This window comes from Ctenopharyngodon idella, chromosome 6, assembly GCF_019924925.1.
Source record: "Ctenopharyngodon idella isolate HZGC_01 chromosome 6, HZGC01, whole genome shotgun sequence".
NCBI lineage: Eukaryota > Metazoa > Chordata > Actinopteri > Cypriniformes > Xenocyprididae > Ctenopharyngodon > Ctenopharyngodon idella.
In genome coordinates this window covers 6,098,580-6,119,957 of record NC_067225.1, presented here as the reverse complement: position 1 = coordinate 6,119,957, position 21,378 = coordinate 6,098,580, and the positions used below count along the sequence as shown (strand labels likewise).

Here is a 21,378-nt window from a genome sequence, read left to right as displayed (position 1 = left end):
GCTTTTAATGTTGACTTAGTAAGTGACCCTTATTATGAGAAGGACTTTGGATTGGACTACATGACGAGGTCCGTGGTCTCTTAAGGGAAAGCGAGAGGTATTGCGGCATTATTGCGGTGCTCTGATAGCAGGTGCTCCGCACTGACTTGGCCTTTATTGACCCATTACTCAGTGGCCCTATCGCTGGACAGTAACAGCCCGGTCAATGAATGGGGAAATGGTGACCATTCACCGCCAAAACTACGGTTTTATTTGCCCACTGTGCTGAGCTCTGAAATATTGTGTGGCAAGCGTTTTGTCTTATATTACCCATCAATACAATTAAACTTTTTTGGGGGGCCTTTTGCTACTTTTATTGCTGGTTACATTATCAGGAAATTATTTATATAGTACAAAAAAGTAAGCAAAATTGTCCTTAAAAATCGAACATTTAACCATTTCGAACAATATATTTATTATAATGAGCTGTAGGTCAGATAACATGTACTGTACATTTTAATGTAGACAAAACAGAAAATTTGGGTTTGAATTTCACTGTTTTTATGTTATCGACAGCCAGTTATTCACAGCACAAAACACAGTGAGTGGAACAGATAGTTAATTTTTTCTGCAAATGATCCAATACATAACCCATCCATATTTGTATCTGCCCAATTTGACTAGTGTCTAGTTAGATTCTAACAACAAAAGATAAAGGAAGCATTTTCACCCACAATTTTAAAAGTTGAAGCCTATTTATTTTTCTATTCTAACTATACATGATCATACACTACCTTTCAAAAGTTTGGGGTCTGTAAGATTTTATAATGTTTATGAAGGAAGTCTCTTAAGCTCACCAAGGCTACATTTATTTGATCAAAAATACAGTAAAAATTTAACAATTTATAATAACTATTTTCTATTTGAATATATTTTAAAATGTAATTTATTCCTGCGATGCAAAGCTGAATTTTCAGCATCATTACTCCAGTCTTCAGTGTCACATGATCCTTCAGAAATCATTCTGATATGCTGATTTGCTGCTCAACAAACAGTTCTTTTCATTATCAATGTTGAAAACAGTTGTGCTGCTTAATATTTTTGTTGAAACAGTGATTTTTTTTTTTTTTTTACAGGATCCTTTAAAAAAAATAGAAATCTTTTGTAACGTTATATAAGTCTTTAATGTCACTTGATCAATTTAAAGCATCCTTGCTGAATAAAAACGTCTTTCACAGAAAAAAAAAATATTTGAACGTTAGTGTGTGCATTTTATAATTAACATTTAACATTGTTCTTTCCTGTTGTCAGTGATCTTATGAGAACAGCAACCTATTTTTGAGGTCATTACCTAAGAGTCGCAGTGTTAGGCCACGGCTCATATAGTTCAACCATTCCTAAAGATATGTCTGCAAAGTTTAACACAGAATAACTAAATTCTATAACTAATTTCAGGTAAAAACTTGTGGTAGTACAACAGATTTTAAGATTTTGTCCTATTCTCCATCCATGCATTAATGTAAATTAATAAAACCAGTGTGTCGTTTTGTACCACGACACCTCTCAAGACTAACATTACAGCTGTCATCTCCCACTGCATGGGATCGCTCACAATTTACCACCAGTTTGTGGGATCCAGTTACTCATCCCCGCAAGGACACATTCACTGGAAGAGAGGTAGTGCGGTTCCGAGACAAAGCCCGGTGAGTAAGATTCAAAAGAGGGAAACTGGACCCTGGCGGGCTGCGTTATCAGAGTTTTGTGTCGAAATAATTAGCCTGCTTAACGTGCCATCTGGGCCCTCCTCCGCTGGCAGGCGGCAGGTACCAGATGCCACCTGGCTAATTTTGCCGCAGCGGTAGAGCCGGAGCTGACAAACTCCGCCGCGAGTGCTACATCGCCTCTCTGCTGGGCCCTAAACACTACGACGGAGGGTTGAAAAACTCCCAATGAAACTGTCGAGATGGCACATTATGTACCGACCACTTCATTATCTGAGAGCTTAGCATCTTTTAGAGATCCAGAACACACTAAACTGCGCTACAGGATGTAGACTGCATTGTCAACAATGCCATTATCTTTAAAGGACATAAAAGCTTCAACCAATTCAATCCAGATTGTAAATTCCGAATAATTTGTTTGGGAATTCTCATCCCACATGAATTAGAATCTTAAAAGTAATGACTCCCAGACTCAGAGAAAGCACTTGAGTTGCTGTTAAGACGGCTAAAGAGATAAAGTTTTGCACGTCACCTACTTTCCAGCTCTGTCCTTCTAATTACCCAAACAAATCCATCACCTCCCAAATTTTCCCGGTTATCAATGAAAAGCAGGTGCACTGTAATGTGACCGCTCCAGCTCTTTTAGCACTGACAGTGACAATGGGCAGAAATATTTGTTCGACTGGAAGAGGCCTGCTTGGTAACTTGATAAGGGTCTGAATTTACTTGATGAGGTAAAAAGTTCCTGAGCTCAGCAGCATGAGGCTGACGGTCCCCTGAGGGCGGCTGAGAAACCGTATCTGCCCTGTAGGAGCTTCCCCTTTGGTAAGCACTTCTTATCACGAGGCCATCACGGCTGGCCGATAGCGCTGGGTAATATCCAGTAACAGCAGTCTTATGTGAGATCCAATACACGGATCAATCCTCAGGCCAGAGAGCTCTCATTATCCTCCAGAGGCTTTCTTATCCGCGGAGACTGGAGACCGACGTTGGGCGCAAAACACGTTTTTCGAAAACCGAATATCACAAACCTTCTTATCTGGAAGAATAATGAGAGTTTGGTGTGTTCTTAGTTGTTTAGGTCACACTAAAGACATCAGGACATATGCATGTTTACTGCAGGACCTTAAAATAGTTGAGAAGGTATCATCACAATGCGACAAGTTCTCCGCCAACAGCACACCGCTTCCTTATGGGCGGCTTTACAATGCAGTAGTGTGTGTGTTGGAGCCTGATGATGGGAAGTCACAAGAGATGGAAAGAAAGAAAAAAAAGAGGCAAGAAAACAGGGATATGAGAAAGATAGACAGGAAGGGAGAAAGACAGAGACATTGGGAGAGATGGGACTCTGAAACCCCATGCAGCTCCATTCCTTTGGGGACGCCCATATACTGGCGCACTTTTCCCCATGTGACCAAAGAAACGAAAAAACTACCACACTCACACTCGTCTCCACAGGAGCGACTCATTCTAATTCACACTAAACAAGAAGGTAAAAAAAACAAATACTCAGCGAAGGCACAATAATAATGCAAAGATCCTAAATGACTGAAGCGACAGACACCCGAAGAAAATTGGAAAACTTTTTTGAAGGACTGAATGCTTTATCAGCCCAAATAAAATATATAGAACTCTAGAAGATATTTTAATAATTCACTTATTTTCACAACAGCAGTGTGGTTTAAAATTTTTTACCTTTACTCATAAAGCATGCCAATTTCACTTAGCAGAGCAATAATAATACATATAAAATGCCATTTAGATTTATTAATTTGTCAGAATTGGCCATATTTAAATATATCTGAAATCATTCCAGTCAAAGCACTCATGTTTAATGACAGTTTGCATGAATGGCCTCTTACATTCTGTGGCCTTAAATGTTACTGTTCCTTTATTAAAAGTCAATATGCAAATGACAGCCTGAAAATTCCAAAATTTAATTTAAAGGATTTTAAAAACTACACTTTACATTTAATGTATGTCCTCAAGACTTTAAAGAAACACAGATGAAGCAATACCCTCCATACAAACACAAGAAAAAGTTTCCTTAACAGTGCAGAAAAGTAATTATCCACAATTAGCACAATACCATCCAGTATTACCAGACAATTCCCAGGACTACTAAACTACGAGCCGGGCGGCTGCTCTCCAGTAAAACCAGCTTGTGTTTCTTACCTCCAGTGAGGAGCTGGTATCTAGGGGGGAAGGTCAGGACCTCTCGGCGTGCACACGGTCGTGGATCTCATTTGGCTCCGGCACGACGGAGCAGCGCAGGCCAGCGCAGCGATCGGGAGGGAATAAATCAGGGACAGAGTAGCAGGGTAAAGAGGAGCTCCATGCAGGGGCTCCAAGAGAGGACTGCTCGAGCCGGGCCGGGTGGACGGCTTCTTTTGCCTCTCCCTGAATGAAAGCAATCCCTGAGACTGAATGGGTAATGAGATCCCGGCTCCTGAGATTTTAGCTTTCTTAATCATGTTCATAATTAATTCAAGAACATTGATAATTTCATTACATTCTTTTTGTCTTATCAATAAATGATGTGCCTGCACTTTTGGTCTTGTGTACGAGAGAGAGAGAGGGAGAGAGAGAGAAGGAGAGATGCTGAGAGTAATACAGTACTATAGGCAAGAGGAGATGAATACGATACAAACAGCAAAGTGGTAATTATAATCTTTGACCAGGCCACCGGCAGCACAATATGAAGTCAAGTGGGCACTAATAATTAATAAGCCCTTATGCTCAGAGTGTGCTTGATTACAAGAAGCGTGTTTTGCATGTCTATGCACATGCCGTGCGGCCACAATTAGAAGTGACTTTAAAAATGAGTACTTTTTCATTTTGATTTGTCATAAGGGAGGTTGGTGCACGTCCATTATGCTTATGTTAATTAACATCAAGGTTTTAGTTTAAAATGTATATCAGAAAATGTATATTCAGTGTCTAATGGTTAGTGCTGTGACTAACCATTTAAAAAAAAAAAAAAAAACATCATTTTTTGCCTAGTTCATTTAAAAAACGGCCCTGCGGTATAACAAATTAATTTTTTTTTAAGTACAAAAAGTGTAAATATCCCAATAGACTCTTAATTAAAAATGATTTTTAACCATTAATTATAAAATAATAATAATTATAAATTAAAAAATCTAATGTAACATATTAAACAAATAAACAATGTAAAATAAATATAAATTATAAAAACAATAATTATAAAAGAATTAGCAAAATGCTGTTTAAACAGTTTCAGATGGCACACATCACAAGTATTTCATCTCAACATCCCATTTGCATAATCTCAAAAAGTCTTTTTTCACACGCTGAATTCAACAGATCACATGCTGGACTCATAAAGCTGTCGCCTTGAATCCAATATTGCAAATATATATAAAAAGAAATGATATAAAAAGAAAGATTATAAGAAAGAGCTTTCTGTCTCTGCAAAAGTTAATGAGGTTCTATGCATTTTTAATGGATCATTGTGACAAATTCCATGAGCCAACCACCTCTGTCTTAAGCATGAGAATATGTTATGCTCTTTTATCGACTTTTTCTAAAAATCTATGACAGTATGTGCAACAAATAAATGAAATGAGGATTTTATAACTCTGGTTTAACCAGTGATGATTATGTTATTGTTTTGTTTACATTTCCAAATAAGCTTTACTTGAGCAAGTAAACGAGATTGGGGCAGAAAGCGCAAGTACAGTAATTTGATGGATGTGACTGACCCCGTTTATTGGGCAGTGAATGATAAGCCTCAGTGGGCGGGTTAATCTGATAACAAGCACAGCAGAAATATCTCGTAAGGAACTAAACGCAATCACTCAGAGGCTGGTCAGCGCTCAGACCGGTGACTATGATTGATACACGGACACACCATCCGTTCCTCGACAGGAACAAAACCGGCGACGTTTGCCGCACAGATTACGCTGATATCAGCGCTGTAACATAACAGCATTAGGCCTGTGATGCAAAGAAACAGGCTGTAATGCAGGTGGACATAAAGTAGTTGAGATGAAAATATATTTATAGTCTTATTTACACGTAAGACACAACTACAAGGGAGCCCTAATAAAACCGGAGGCAAAAAGTACAAAATTTATCGAGGTCATTTTGACGGCACTTGATATAAGATGCCCACATGAAGTTTTTTGCATTTTTCACCCGCACACATTTTAATCACATTTTATGTGATCTATGCATGCCACTCTCATCTGTGCCGTGACGTTTGCGTTTGCCCTTCCCAGAACAGATTGCCACAGCGCATGTAATGATGGCCCTGCCCAGCTGTGCTTCAGAGGGCCACTGGATGATAGTATTTCCATAATAATCCACCCTCGGCTCCCAGGGGCCCCTTGAGAGAGAGGTATGGATGGAGGAAGAGGGGTGTAGCAGAGCCACCGTCGGGGCTGAGTGGAGCCTCATCTGCGGCGTGGAAGGGTGGGGGCGTCACGAGCGAGTCGTGTGGCTCAACCAGCCTGTAGGCAATGCAATAAAATCACCGCACGCTGCTCCTCTCTGCACCGCGACGCATGGCCCACCACTAAAACTGCACCCGCGGAGGAGAATAAATTTGAGGCTGGAGAGAGAGAAAGAGAGAGGAAGGGGGTGGCGGGAAACAGCTAGAGAACAGACTTTGATACTAACAATTGGGGTGACATCCCACGTTCTTCATTAGAGAAGCGTGTTTTTACGCATGTATTCATTTTGTGCCTGGTCTTCATCAGACTGCACTCAAATTAGGGGTCGTTCACAGAGGATGCGCTCTTGTGTTTAGTGCTTAACTTTTGGTCTATGAATGTATGCGCCATATAGACGTCTTTGGTTGCTGTCACAGTTTCTGTTTTTTTTTTTTTTTTTTTTATCAGTGTCTAAGTTAAAAATAGCTCCACTTTTGACATGCAACCCTGCGGATCAATGTCAGTTTGTAAAAAAGATCTAATCAGATGAATCTGAGGGCGGGACAAGCATCTTAAGTGCAGAGCTCTACGTCTACACTATCGCTCAAAAGTTTGAGGGCAGTAAGATTTCTTATTTTTAAAAGAAGTTATTATTTTTATTCAGTGAGCCACAGTAAGACATTTATAATGTTACAAAATCTTTCTATTTCAAATATATGCTCTCATGAACTTTCTATTCATCAGAGAATCCTGAAACAAAAATGTTTCACTGTTTTCAACATTGATAATAATAAGAAATGTTTCTTGAGCAGCAAATCAGCATATTAGAATGATTTCTGAAGGATCATGTGACACTGTAGACTGAAGTAATGATGCTGATAATTCAGATTTGCCATCATATTACATTTTAAAATATATTACAACTGTTTTACTGCATTTTTGATCAAAGAAATGCAGTCTTTGTGAGCATAAAAGAAACATTTATCTTTTGAACGGTATTTGTTGTAAAGTCTGTAATTTCTTCAATACTAACCTGACCTCACAGGAGAATGTAACTATGTTACGAGGTTGCAATTTCTTGTGAATTCGTACAATGTGAATTATACACAAACGTACGATTATTAGAAAAAAGTAAGCATGAAGGTCCAACCCTAAACCTACCCGTCACTAGGGGCATAAGCAGATTGTACAAAAACGTATGAATGAGATAAGGCTATATGGTTTCATACGAATTAGCCACCAATTCGCAAAAAACGTAAAATAGTTACGAACTGCCATGAGATGTTTTCAATACTGGTGTCAACAAACAAAAGTGGAGAAATAATGCCTGTTTCCAAACACGCTTCCCATCTGTAATTGGCTGAACAAACAACTGGCTAATCCGTAAAAACAACTTTCTACGAAGCCACCAATTCGCAAAGATGTAAAACAGTTACGAATTGCCATGAGATGTTGTCAATACTGGCGTCAACAAACAAAACAACTATAAACAAACAGAAACAACTATAAATTAGTATTAATTTTTTTATGAATTAGCCACCAATTCGCAAAGAAGTTAAATAGTTACAAATTGCAATGAGATTTTGTCAATACTGGTGTCATCAAACAAAACAACTATAAACAAACAGAAACAAATATAAATTAGAATTTGTTTTTTACGAATTAGCCAACAATTCGCAAAGACGTAAAATAGTTACAAATTGCCATGAGTTGTCAATACTGGCATCAGCAAACAAAAGTGCAGAAATAATGCCTGTTTCCAAACACGTTTCCCATCTGTCATTGGTTGAACAAACAACTGGCCCCGCCTCAGGATATACAAACAGAGCAATGTTTTGAAAGGGGAATCATCCCACAGAATACTCATTTATAGTTGTTTCTGTGTTTTAAGCTAGGGTTAAAACACAGAAAAACTATAAATTTGTATTTAGTTTTTACAAATTACCCACCAATTCGCAAAAATGTAAAGCAGTTACGAATTGCCATGAGATGTTGTCAATACTGGTGTCAACAAACAAAACAACTATAAACAAATAGAAACAACTATAAATTAGTATTCGTTTTTTTTACGAATTAGCCACCAATTCACAAAAATGTAAAGTAGTTACGAATTTCCATGAGATGTTGTCAATGGCGTCAACAAACAAAACAACTATAAACAAACAGAAACAACTATAAATTAGTATTTGTTTTTTTACGAATTAGCCACCAATTCGCAAAAACGTAAAGTAGTTACGAATTGCCATGAGATGTTGTCAATAATGGTGTCAACAAACAAAAGTGAGGAAGTTTTCCAAACACGTTTCATATCTGTCATTGGCTGAACAAACAACTGGCACCGCCCCTAGTCAGGATATACAAACAGAGCAATGTTTTAAAAGGGGAATCATCCCACAGAATACTAATTCATAGTCATTTCTTTGTTTTAAGCTGGAGTGTTTTAACATAAAAAATACACAAATAATCTTTATGCACAAACACATCTGGTTTGGACGTCTCCAAAGATGTTTTACTCTTCCTTTGCATGCTTCAAGGACAGTTTCTGACACATAATGGATAATTCCAGATGCCGTGAGCTTCAATACATGATACAAAATGTAAAGAACCGGATGTCGTTCAGACTTTTAAAGGGCAGGGTTGCGAAAGGGCAATGAAAGGTGCCTGAGCTGTGGAGGGGGCGTCAGCTGCAGCTCGACTGTGGAGAGAGAGCCGGGGCTTAGGAAAGAACCCCATGGACAGCAGGGGCCCCTCATCTCCATGGCACACTCTCTCGCACCGCGGCGATCGCGGTCAGGGGCCACGCTAATCAATACATGAAGCCTGCAGGAGTGCGGGGGAAATGTCTTAATGTCCTCAAGATGTGCGCGACTGCAGGTTACACTCATTCTGGTTTGCCAGCGACGCAAAAACCACTGGCATGACGTTGGTGTGTGTGTGTGTGGAGGGGGATCAGTAGGGCGGTAGAGAAAGAGGGATAGAGGGCAGGCTAATTAATGTAAGCATTTGCCAGTGATTAAGCTTTAAACAGAAAGGTCAGCTGAGCAGCGGAGCAAGGCCTGTCCCAGCGCCTTGCTCTTAGGGCAGTCTAAACCTTTCCAGCTTAAATGGTAAAGATGCCATTTCACAATGGGGGAGCATGGGACACATGTAGGCCTGACACACGGGTCATTGGCTCGCCACCCTCCATTACCCGGCCAAGGCAAATGTGCCGATCTGTGTCATTTAAGGGATGAAAAATAAGGCCTCCGACAAGATCAATAGATCCTGCGGTTCTCAACCGGCTGTGATTAATTGACTGTCACCAATTAATGGGGGAAAGATTACAAACCATTGTCTGAAGCATATGTGGGCAAAATACAATCTTTAGAGTATCTGAACTGTTCCAATAATATGATTTGAACAAGATTTTTTACATGTTCTTAAAGGTGAGGTGCTATTACAAATAAATATTTGCAAACAAATTTCACAATTGGTCTTTCAAACATATAGTTATGCATCAAACACAAGTCATAATTTATCCTGAACATAACATGCATCATCTTGCATCTGTACCTGGTTGTATAAATCATCAGAAATGTAGTAACATAACATACACTATCATTCAAAAGTTTGAGGTCAGTAAGTTTAAAAAAAAAAAAAAAAAAAGATATTAACCTTTTTACTCAGCAAGGATGCATTAAATGGATTAAAAGTGACAGTAAATACATTTATGAAGTAACAAAATATTTATATTTCAAATAAATTCTGTTCTTTTGAACTTTCTATTCATCAAAGCATCCTGAAAAAATGTATCAACTGCTTACAATGATAAAAATAATCAGAAATGTTACTTGAGCACCAAATCAGCATATTAGAATGATTTCTGAAGGATCATGTGACACTGAAAACTGGAGTAACGACGCTGAAAATTCAGCTTTGTATCACAGGAATAAATTACATTTTAAAATATATTACAATAGAAAGCAGTTATTTTAAATTGTAATAATATTATACAATTTTACTGATTTTACTATATTACTGATCAAACAAATGCAGCCTTAGTGAACATAAAATACTTCAAAAAACATAAAAAATAAATTAAAAAAAACACACCGACCCTAAACTTTTCAACAGAAGTGTATAATATAATAACTATATTAGTCTTCAGCAATGCAAATCAACCCATACCTCTCTATTAACACTGTAAAGGATGACCTTCTCATCTCCGAATGGGCCTTTTTGTAGACTCACGTGACATCCAACTGCTCTGGATGAATCATTTCACTGGAGACTTGATGATGAAATGGACATCTCTTGTTGACACAGCTCTTGTTCCACTTACGAACGATGAAATGAGTAGCAAGCGATTTTTGTGTGTATTTCTGAGATGCTGATCTCACTGACAGGAGACAAAAGGGGGGATGGGGTTCTGGAAAAATAAGAAAACAAGGCAAATTTATGTTATTATGTAAGAGCGTGCTCAGCAGTTTGGTCTTTGCTTACAAATGCGTGCAAACTCTCTCTCCAGGAATGTTTCTACATGCAGATGTCTAAATCTGAGTTTCAGACCTACTGGCGTACAGTTAGACTACTTATAGTCTAGACAAAGTGAAGTCTCCATGGGCTGTGTTGACATGACAGACCTGCAACAAATGACAGTAATGTAGTCGCAGCACCAATAGTCCGCTTGATGCAATCAATGTACAACATTGTTTTGCATCAATTCGATGCTAATGAAGTTATCTCACAAGCGCTCAGCCACTGGGTCTGTCATTATGGGATAATAAAGCCATCATTTGGCGATGACCAATGAATTATGAGATCGAATAAAAATGAAGTAAAACGGTTTACAGTGTTGTAATAAAACTCTTAAAACAAAGAGCCGACGTAAAGAGATGCATCAGCAGAACAGAAGGGACAGAGAAGCATTTTGAGTAGTAAAAATGTACACAGATTGGCTTTTAATTGCTATTAAGACATTTGGTCACTGTACATTTTTTGCATATTTTGATCTAATGATCTCATTGTGAAAATAACAAGTGTTAAATGCTCTTAAGGACACATTTGATATGCATAGCAACCTGATCACTCAGACATAGGGCCTTTAAGATTTAAAGGGATAATTCACCCAAAAATGATATATATATATATTTTTTTCATCATTTACTCACCCTCAAGTTGTTCCAAACCTGTATGAATTTCTTTCTTCTGCTGAACACAAAGAATATATTTTGAAGGATTTTGGTAACTTCCATAGTAAGAAAAAAAAAATAATACTATGGAAGTCAATGGCTAGCCCTACCGTCAACTGTCTGGTTACTGACATTCTTCAAAATATCTTCTTTTGTGTTCAACAGAACAAAGAAACTCTTTACAGGTTTGGAACAAGATAAGGATGATAAGTGATGAGAATTTTAATTTTTGGGTGAACTATCCCTTTAAGATGCAATTTATCCAAGTGTTAACGCATTTGCACATGCCATAATCATAAAATGTATTCCTCCCAAAACGTGACTACTAAATACAAAATATGTTTTACCTAGGCTACACTGGTGAAGTTGGTCTACCTTGAAAAAAATAATCACCTTACCAGCAATAAAAATTTAAGCACAGACTGTCTATAACAAGTTTACACCGCGCAACCACCACCAAAATCACATTCTTCTTCTTCTTATCATTTACTAATGTTTTTTTTTTATTATGATGATTATTTGTTATTTTTAGGTGCGTCCACGCCATGTCGTAATTACCGTAATTACGAGATTCCAACTTGTAAAAAGCGTTCACGTCCACGTAGAACTCGTAATTACAGCTTGTAAACTGGGAGTATTCTGAGAGCTCCTACTTATACCACGTGACCGCTGTACCACCTCACTGCTGCAGTTTCAAGCGGTAGCAGTGACATTGAAACGCATAATTCCCCGTCCGAGTGCGTGAGCAGCTCCAAGTAGAACTTCACGTGTTGTCATCTCGAAACTACGGTAATTACGACACGGCGTGAACGCAGCATTTGTTGTTGCTGTTGGTTACTAAAGGAATGCATCAAAATTCTTTTTAGCAGTAAATATGATATCCTAAGTTATCTTACCTTACGGAGAGACCATAAATCCTATTAATACAAAACTTCGCTTCATAAATCAATCTTTAACACAATCTTTAACACTAACTAACCACAGTGAGAATGTGGGCTACAGTTGTCTGCGGCAGACGCGTTTCGCTGTAGTTTAATACTCTGCGCTTGCCGTAGTCGCGTGCGCGGCTCGTTGCTTTGTGTCTGGTGGAGGGAGTTTTGGATCATGTTTCTCATCTTTGAGGACTAAATTATGGCGCAAAGTTTTCAAAACGTCACTCTTTCATTGACTTTACCGATATCCTGCCAGATTTGCCTCGGAAAGGTAACACACTTTTAATAGACTTTAAATACACGACAGGAGTTAAACACAAAGTCGTGCAGTGTTCGCGTGAACTTCATGTTTGTTGATTAAATTAAAGCCACTTTAATATAATAATGCACAGTTCTTTTATCATCTATTAATGAAGATAATGTGTAAAAATAGGTGCATATGAAAGATGATAACGTTTCTATAACTCAAAACAGCGATAGTTTTCCCACAGTGGATCAACAAGGGTCCCTTCTGATAGTGTTTTCTCCAAAAACACAAAATAATAAGAACGACCATTCCAGCAATTACCTAAACACTGCGCACTGCTGCATTTGATGTAGTTAATAATTCCCTGAAATAACCACAGAGAGTGATGTCAGATCAAATGAACCAGATAAAGCAGGTGTTTTAGATTCAATATCCAGCCACTGCAAACTTCATTTATTCTCATTCCAACACCCACAAGTCCAACTAATTTCCTGAACTCAGCCTCCTTCTCACATATGTGCATTGTAATGCCATGTTTAAGAAAATAAATGACAAATAATTATAATTAAAAAAGCATTTGAGTCTTTGTTCACAATGTTTTTTCTATGCTTCTGATCTTTATATAGCTTTCTATCCTATTTGTTCCATGGGCCATTTTTAACCTGAATGATTTAATGTTAACAGTCATGACATTGCATTTACCTTTTGGTTTGCTGTGATCTACACCTCAAAGGTGCGTCAGCCGGTCATTTGTTGCAACAACCATGTGTTCTGCTCCAACTGCATCAAAGTTTGGCTGGAGAAGAGCAGTCAATGTCCCACCTGTAGAGTGGCCATCACTCCAGAAAACCCCTGCAGAGAAATCATTGGTAATGTCAACAGACCTCACATTCATATATATATATATATATATATATATATATATATATATATATATATTTTTTTTTTTTTTTTTTAATGTAAGCTATAGAACTTTGTTTGTTTTAGGTAAGATGTGTGTGATTAAATATCTCTTTCTCTCCCTTTGTGTGTGTGTTTATGCTCACAGGAGCCACAACTGACAGTGAATCCAATGAGAGCTGTTCTGTGAAGAGACGCCTCCGAAAGACTCGAGGGGAGCTGCTCTTGCGAGAATATGAGGTATTTTTGCACAGTGACCAATGAAATGTATTGACAGTTTCAATTTTCTTTCCCGTGTTGATATTTCTTAAATCATTTAGAGTGGAGGACCCATGTTACAATGTTTGAATTCATCCCACAAAATTCCATAGATTTCCCTCAAAAATTAATGCAGAAAATGCAAAAAAGTCTTCTCCTAGCTAACAGAGTTGAACTGCTAAACCACAAGACTCCAAATTGGATTTCATGTGATCTTTAACACGTTTTAATAATGTTCCTGTAAAAATAAATTGACCTAGCTATGCAACAAAAGCCAGAGCTTATGAATCATCTGTCTTACAGGATGAAATCGAAACCCTCTTGAAAGAGAACGAGGACTTGAAAAGCAAAAACCTGAGCCTTGAGATGCAACTTAAGACGGCTCTGGAACCGAGCATGATCTTGGTTCCTCAGAGTGAAACCAGTACTGTTGACCTGAGCGCTCTGGAGGAGTCGGCCAATAAGCTGAGAGCTGCCAATGACCTCTACAGGAAGGTCAAACAGGACCTCGAAAGGCTGAAGGAAGTATGAATGGGATTGTTTTTTTTTTTTTTAAATATTAGACATTGGCCAAAAAAGCACAAAACTAGAAATATCGCCCCATAATTTAACCATTTTGAGATAATCTGCATTGACTTTGACCACTTGGTCATTTAAACTGAAGTTGTAGCGTGGCATTTTCAGTCTCTTGTCAGTGGATAAAAATTTTCTGTTTTCAAATATTACAAATATTGTACATTCTGAGGAAACATTATGTCAAATAAAATGTTTTTTGAAATTGTCTCATTTGCTATCAACAAACAATTGTATACATATTTTTGGCATTATATTGGGGTTGAAGTAAGTCTATATATATATATATAAGCTGCATTTATTTGATCCAAAATACAGCAAAAACAGTAATATTGTGAAAAATTATTACAATTTAAAATAACTGATTTCTATATGAATATACTGTAAAAAGTAATTTATTCCTGTGATGCAAAGCTGAATTTTCAGCATCATTATTCCAGTCTTCATTGTCACAGTGTCACATGATCCTTCGGAAATAATTCTAATTTGTGGATTTGCTGCTTAAGAAAGATGTCAAAAACAGTTTTTTTGGAAAACATTCTTTGCTGAATAGAACATTCAAAAGAACAGCATTTATCTGAAATAGAAAGCTTTTGTAGAATTATTAAAAAAAAAACTTTTTACTGACCCCAAACTTTTGAACGGTAGTGTATAATTTTACAAAAGCTTTCTATTTCAGATAAATGCTGTTCTTTTGAACTTTCTGTGCTATATATATATATATATATAGCTTTTCTCTATATTCTTAGTTGAGTTTTCATTTCATTGGAAATATGGGAAAGGGTGTTATTTGTTTTCTCTGCCTAAAAAGAAACTATTCTGTTTTCCTCAGGCTAACAAGACACTCCGGTCCCAAAACTTTGACCTAATCCAGGAAAATATGCGCTTGAAAGCTGAAGTGGACAGCAGATCTCCTCAAAAGTAAGCGCAATGTTTATTATGTAATGTTGGTGAATTTTACTAACTTGCATTTTGAGTTTAAAAATTTACAACAACAACATAATTATTTTTTTTTTTGGATATTTACACTGTATTAGTAACTCAGATGTTCAAAATTGATTTTATTTGTGGCTTGTCTGTGTTTTACATTGAGGTTTGGCAGGTATACAGTCGCAGCTCTCGAGGCTAAAATTCATCAGTATGAGCGGGACGTGGCCCAGTTGAAAAGAGCTCTGGAGCGCAGCGATAAATACATCGAAGAGCTTGAAGCCCAGAACCAGAGGGATGGCCCTAAGTCTGAAGGTGTTTGTTCAAACGCTGCCTCTGGAGGGACTCAAAACGGAGGGATTGAAAGAATTGCCCTGATGCGAAGGAGCCTGAGTGAAATGGAGGAAACTTCTGTTTGTACAGACCTGGACCGAAAGTGTTCAGAGCTTCCCAACAACCACGGGCGCCTCCTGACAACATCTGATGTGTGTTTTCCAGGAGGGACCTTGACTCCACAGAAAGATGGACTCAAAGATGTTACGGTTCCCTCTACACCCTCCTCAGCTCTTAGATCTCTGAGCTTGAAGAGTCCTGCGGTTTGTAGTGACCGAAAGTTAGGTCTCAAACCTCTCACTTACCTGAGAAGACTGAGTTTTGATGATTGCCAGGGTCCAGCCAGCTCATCCTCAATCAACCTAAGCCCAAGCTCCTTCCAAGGCAACAAACGCGTTCCTTTCAGTCAGAAGACCGCTGTGAATTCAGACGGAGAGGTCTTGTGTGAAGACTGGATGGACTGCAGACCTGAGCTGCCCCGTCTGGATGAAAACAGAGAGAAGTTCAAGCGGTCCGAGGACCCTACGGGCAGCAGTGAGGCTTGTATGGATGCAGCGTACCTGGACAAGATCTCTGAGCTGGACTCTATGATGGCTGAGGGTGAGAGCTCCAGCAGTCAGGTCTCTCACTTTCCCCTGGCATCATCATCATCATCATCCTCATCATCACGCTCTCCAGACTTTGATGCCACCCAAATACCAGAACTGGATTTCTGTAGCAACCTCTTGGCTGATCCTGGAACAGCAAGAGAGCACCAAAGCACATCTTTGACACAGGAGACCACCCATTGCGATGCAGCTACGGCTTCTGAGGAGGAAGCTTCAATTGTTGAGTTCAGTGACAGAGCTGGGGTTATGATGGAAAATCCCAGCCAGCCCACCAAACGCAAATGTCCCACAGGATTGTCCATCTCCAGCCCCTCCAAACTCTCAAAACTGAAGTAGAAGCAGAAACATTTCAAGTATTTTCCAGCATGGTCTCCATTTTCATCAGATTCAGTGGGTTTACTTTTCATTGGCTTTTTAGGAGTTCAACAAGATTTAACAGCATTTCGTTTCCATCAAGGCTTTTTATTACAAATTTGCCTCACTGTTCATTTATCAGGACAGCAGTGTGTGCTGGATGATGTTACTGTACGTACATTATAAAAACCGTTTCAGTATCCTGAGGGGATAAGGTGTTACCATTACACTTTTCTCATGAAATTAAACGTATTTTTTCTATCGAGTTTCAATGCTTTTGTGGTGGTACAGAATTACCTGGCATTCTGAATAAATCTGTATTTGAACTGTGAAAACAATAAATGCTATTTGTGCATACAGTTTGAAAATATGAAGTCATTTTCTATTTTTCAGATATTTTCGTAAATGTTTTTGTACCTGGATGTTGTCTAAATAAAAACCTTTTGTATGTCTACAATTTATAGTTTCATTTTCACATTTTCAAGTAGTGTTATGACAACAACAGTAAACGTCATAATCTTAATAATATTGCACGCAAACACATTGTGTTTCTGTGTGCTAGTGGTGAATTATTTCATCACCTGAATACTAAACTAATCCATTTACTACCCACCTCCTTGACGGTCTTTTAAAGAATTAATTAATTGCTAGTGAATTAACACTTCATTAGCGCCAACTAAAAGCGCCAGGCGATTAAAAATTAATGCAATGATTAGAGTTTAGTGAAATATACATGATAGTTAAAGTTGCGTAATCAATCAAGGCCAGACCAGCATGACGTGTTAACATGAGCGAAATGTAAATATTCAAATGCAAATTCCGGTTCTGAAATTGATAGAAATACTTATTATATTTTGATGCCGCAAATTTCTGTTGACGTAATTTGTAATGTATGAATATTTATGTAATGTCTAAAACGATTTTCGTTATATATTTATATTATACAATTATTAATTCGTTTTTCTTTTGTTTCCATTTACCTTATATAGAGAGTTGCTTAATGAATCAACGCGGGCAACCAGTAACCTACTTGCATAAACATGAGCTAAATTAAAATATTCACGTTTGCAAATTCTCCTGAAACTGAAATAAACGAATATTGAATAAACAATGCTTACAATTTATTAATCAATTTGTAATTTCGAAAACGATTTTTTTAAAAAAAAATAATAATGACATTATTGTTTAACTAGCCTATATATTTAATTTGTTTTCATTTTGCTTTTATTTCATTCATTAAAATAAATATGCTTATTCTAAACATTTAAATATTATTTAAAAATCACAGTTATGCCACTAAAAAGTGTCTGATTAGTTTGGATGCATTTTGACGAAATATGCTTTAAACAGACAGCCCTCATTTGCATATCGAATATTAGCTGTTACTCTGTTACACGCATGCGCGCAGAATCCACAGGTATGGAAGCCCCCCCCCTCTCCGTCATTAGGCCGATTTACAGTTCGAGGAGGACATGAGACGAGCAGAGGCGCGATGAGATGAGAGGAGGAGAAGAGAGTCAATCGCGCTCGTCTCGCGAGAATAGGCGAGGCTGCCGGACGAGATGTGAGGGACTCAGGTGTAAGAGCGCTCCTCATCCACACACAGCAGAGCCAAACAGAGACGCACACACACACACTGCGGGCATCTCCTCTGTACCATCAGCAGCCGAGCGCTACCGCATCCGCCCGCCCGACTGCTGCAAGACGCCAGAAGAGGAGGCGGGAGGACCTGGCCTCTCGCTTTGGTTTTTGTCCTCTTTTCGTGCACTTTATCTGAGCCGGATCTCGCGCAATCATGATGTCCATGAACAGCAAACAGCCTCATTTCGCCATGCATCCCAGCTTACCTGAGCACAAGTACACAACTCTGCACTCGAGCTCGGAGGCGATCAGGAGAGCCTGTCTGCAGACTCCACAGGTAAACGAGCTCCAAACTTCTGCTTTTCTCCCGCGTTCTCCTCTGCGCGCGAGGAGGAGCGCTGGAGGCGCATATACTGCCTTAATGTTTTTTTCATGTATTCCACAGCAATCATCCGCACGCCTGTGATCTTTTCTGAAGGCATGCTCACTGAAGGCTCAGGCTTCAGCCTTTTTTGTATTAATTTTTATGACTGGAAGCCTCTTAAAAGGAATATTCTCTGTGTTATGTGTTGACACTATTCCCCAGCTGACATCTCCACTTTCTTTCTGTTTCTCTGTTTTTCTCGCTCTCTCTCCGACTCCAGCTACAAAGCAACATCTTCGCCAGTCTGGATGAGACGCTGCTGGCCCGCGCCGAAGCTCTGGCGGCCGTGGACATCGCCGTGTCCCAGGGTAAGAGTCACCCGTTCAAGCCCGACGCCACGTACCACACGATGAACACCGTGCCATGCTCGTCCAACTCCACCGTGCCACTCGCCCACCACCACCACCACCATCACCACCACCACCACCAGAACCTGGAGCCGCCCGACCTCATGGAGCACATCAGCTCGCCGTCGCTCGCGCTGATGCCCAGCGCGCACGAAGGGGCCGGCGGAGGAGGCGGCGGGGGCGGCGGCGGGGGCTTGATCTCCACGTCGGCCCACCCGCACGCGCACATGCACGGGCTCACCCACCTGTCCCACCAGGCTGCTATGAACATGAACTCGCCTCTCACTCACCACGGGCTCTTGCCGGGCCACCACGGCGGTGCGCACCAGGGCGCGCCGGGACTCGCCAACAACGGACTGCCCTCCATTAACGACTCGGACACGGACCCGAGGGAACTGGAGGCGTTCGCGGAGCGCTTCAAACAGCGGAGGATCAAACTCGGGGTGACTCAGGCGGACGTGGGGGGCGCGCTGGCCAACCTGAAGATCCCAGGCGTGGGCTCCCTGAGCCAAAGTACCATTTGTCGCTTCGAGTCTCTAACTCTGTCGCACAACAACATGATCGCGCTCAAACCCATCCTCCAGGCGTGGCTGGAGGAGGCCGAGGGCGCCCAGCGCGAGAAAATGAGCAAACCCGACATTTTCAACGGCAGCGAGAAGAAGCGCAAGCGGACCTCCATAGCGGCCCCGGAGAAACGATCTCTGGAGGCGTATTTCGCGGTCCAGCCTCGGCCGTCCTCGGAGAAAATCGCGGCTATAGCTGAGAAATTGGACCTCAAAAAGAACGTGGTGCGAGTATGGTTTTGCAACCAAAGACAAAAACAGAAGAGGTTGAAATTTTCCGCGGCTCACTGATGGACTACTTCTATAGGGGAAAAACAAAACAAAACAAAACTGACTTTTGGGGACCAAGGAACATCGCTTTGGCTCAAATGCGTGTGCTCATGATTAGTACCGTTTTATTTTCACAACTCATGTTTCTTTTCACTGTACTGGTGAATGTGAAGTATGCAAATAACAGGTAATCCAGATGAACTACTTTTCTGCGGTTCAACTCTACTTAGATACATCCAGCTTTATGGTTTTTATTTATTTTAAATGTTTTTTTGTTTTGTTTTTTGCCCCAATGACGTTTATTCTGAATGACGAAAAATAGCCATTGATGGATTACCTCATAGTTTCATTCTATCCTATTTATTTATTTATTTATTTATTTATTTATGTTCAGCATATTTGTGTACTTATTCATTCGTAATAGGGAACTGCTATATTTTTGATTATTAAATGTGTTAAAAGCAGATCCCATTTTCACAGTCTTGCTGATGAACTAATGTGATCATTCAATGTTTCAAAGGTCTGCTCTGATGAATACAGAACCGAATAGGAAAAGAAAAGTATACAGAGTCCCTTTTAAATAATAAAGGTGGCAACCACCGCTCGTATTTGTTGAAATTGCACTGAAATCTACTGTTATTTAGATTGGTTAGATATATTCTAATGCTTTTGTGTATATATATAAATATACGTACAAATGACACTTGCTCACCGTGCAAAACTGAATTCCCAATTTTTTATTTTACTATTTATTATTTAGTCTGTTCTTCTTTTTTTTATTATCATTTTGGCAAATCAGAATTCTTCCTCTGCGGATATTAGTTAACACGCATGATAAAGATGATTATACTTACAGTTTAAAGCAAAATTGTCCTGAAATATAATTTCGTTGGTTTGTATACTTTGGTTTGCAGTGCAAACGTTCTATGCATTGAAAGAAAAAAAAAAATACCAAGCACTACATAGAGTATCTACTGGTAGACCTTTGTGGATGGTGTAAGTCACTGTTTAATGCCTGTTTTCACATAAAGACACAACGTTGTTTGTCGTGTTAATTGTTCCTGGAAAAAAAAAAAAAAGTTGTAATGATTTTATTTTGTGCACAAGTATGTTTACAAACAGCGGCCACGTGCGCATCACGAGACGTCTCACTCTGTCATACCTGTGCACCTGTCCAACTGTCTTACCATCTTCTCATCCAAACTTCTCTCCATTCTGTAAGCCAAATCCAGCTGCAGGGGCACAAGTCCCGGCGATCTTCTAAATAAACGATGGAAAATCAAAGTGGAGGCTGTCATTGGGGTGTGTTGGATGAATATATTATTCTACAGCACAGACAGACAAATCTCAGGCATATTTAGCTACTAAGTCTGTTATTATTTATATTTTGCCTATACATCAATGAGAAATGTAAACATAGGAAAATGATCAGATCTACATAATCACATCTATCTACACCTATTCCTTTTAAAACAGTCACTGCACAATTACATTCAAAATACATATTAGGAAAAAAAGCGAAAATATGGAGTTAAAAGTATGCCATAATTAAAACGTAAAATATGGCGCAAAAAAAAAATCAACTAAATATTAACCCAACCCTCGCTTGTTTTGAGAGAGAAAATCGATCCATATAGGATTTCCCTTTCTTTCTTTCTTTCTTTCTTTCTCTTACAGTGGCTTCCTTAACAGCGCAAATCTTTGATATACAGTCATTACTCCAGAAACATGCATTATTTATACATTTTTATTTCTCTTCATTTCCATGATCTGGATTTCTGTGCATTCCGTTA

At 39.1% G+C, this 21,378-nt stretch overlaps 2 protein-coding genes and 1 long non-coding RNA gene across 4 annotated transcripts in view; 2 read left to right on the top strand and 1 right to left on the bottom strand.

Annotated features, from left to right (window-relative positions):
* The window catches only part of LOC127514730 (uncharacterized), a 56,836-nt gene extending 44,541 nt beyond the window's left edge, over positions 1-12,295 (bottom strand). For both annotated transcript variants that reach the window (XR_007930694.1, XR_007930695.1), the window contains exons 1-2: positions 12,165-12,295; positions 10,265-10,505 (exon numbers count right to left, since the gene is read on the bottom strand). This is a non-coding gene — a long non-coding RNA (uncharacterized LOC127514730). The remainder of the gene's footprint in view (positions 1-10,264; positions 10,506-12,164) is intronic.
* A 27-nt stretch (positions 12,296-12,322) lies between these two features.
* Positions 12,323-16,768, top strand: obi1 (ORC ubiquitin ligase 1). Its single transcript, XM_051897839.1, has 6 exons — positions 12,323-12,471; positions 13,181-13,316; positions 13,496-13,587; positions 13,909-14,130; positions 15,011-15,099; positions 15,272-16,768. The coding sequence occupies exons 1-6, from the start codon at positions 12,400-12,402 to the stop codon at positions 16,380-16,382; spliced, it is 1,722 nt and encodes a 573-aa protein (XP_051753799.1). The 5' UTR covers positions 12,323-12,399; the 3' UTR covers positions 16,383-16,768.
* A 1,110-nt stretch (positions 16,769-17,878) lies between these two features.
* On the top strand, positions 17,879-20,869 carry pou4f1 (POU class 4 homeobox 1). The gene is made up of 2 exons (XM_051897172.1): positions 17,879-18,318; positions 18,626-20,869. The coding sequence occupies exons 1-2, from the start codon at positions 18,196-18,198 to the stop codon at positions 19,604-19,606; spliced, it is 1,104 nt and encodes a 367-aa protein (XP_051753132.1). The 5' UTR covers positions 17,879-18,195; the 3' UTR covers positions 19,607-20,869.
* Positions 20,870-21,378: the final 509 nt, after the last annotated feature.

Coding starts and splice junctions, on each gene's coding strand:
- pou4f1 (XM_051897172.1), top strand. CDS start 18,196: ATGATGTCCATGAACAGCAAACAGCCTCATTTCGCCATGCATCCCAGC. Junction 18,319..18,625: donor CCTGTCTGCAGACTCCACAG/GTAAACGAGCTC, acceptor CTCCGACTCCAG/CTACAAAGCAACATCTTCGC.
- obi1 (XM_051897839.1), top strand. CDS start 12,400: ATGGCGCAAAGTTTTCAAAACGTCACTCTTTCATTGACTTTACCGATA. Junction 13,588..13,908: donor TGCTCTTGCGAGAATATGAG/GTATTTTTGCAC, acceptor TCTGTCTTACAG/GATGAAATCGAAACCCTCTT. Junction 15,100..15,271: donor GACAGCAGATCTCCTCAAAA/GTAAGCGCAATG, acceptor TTTTACATTGAG/GTTTGGCAGGTATACAGTCG.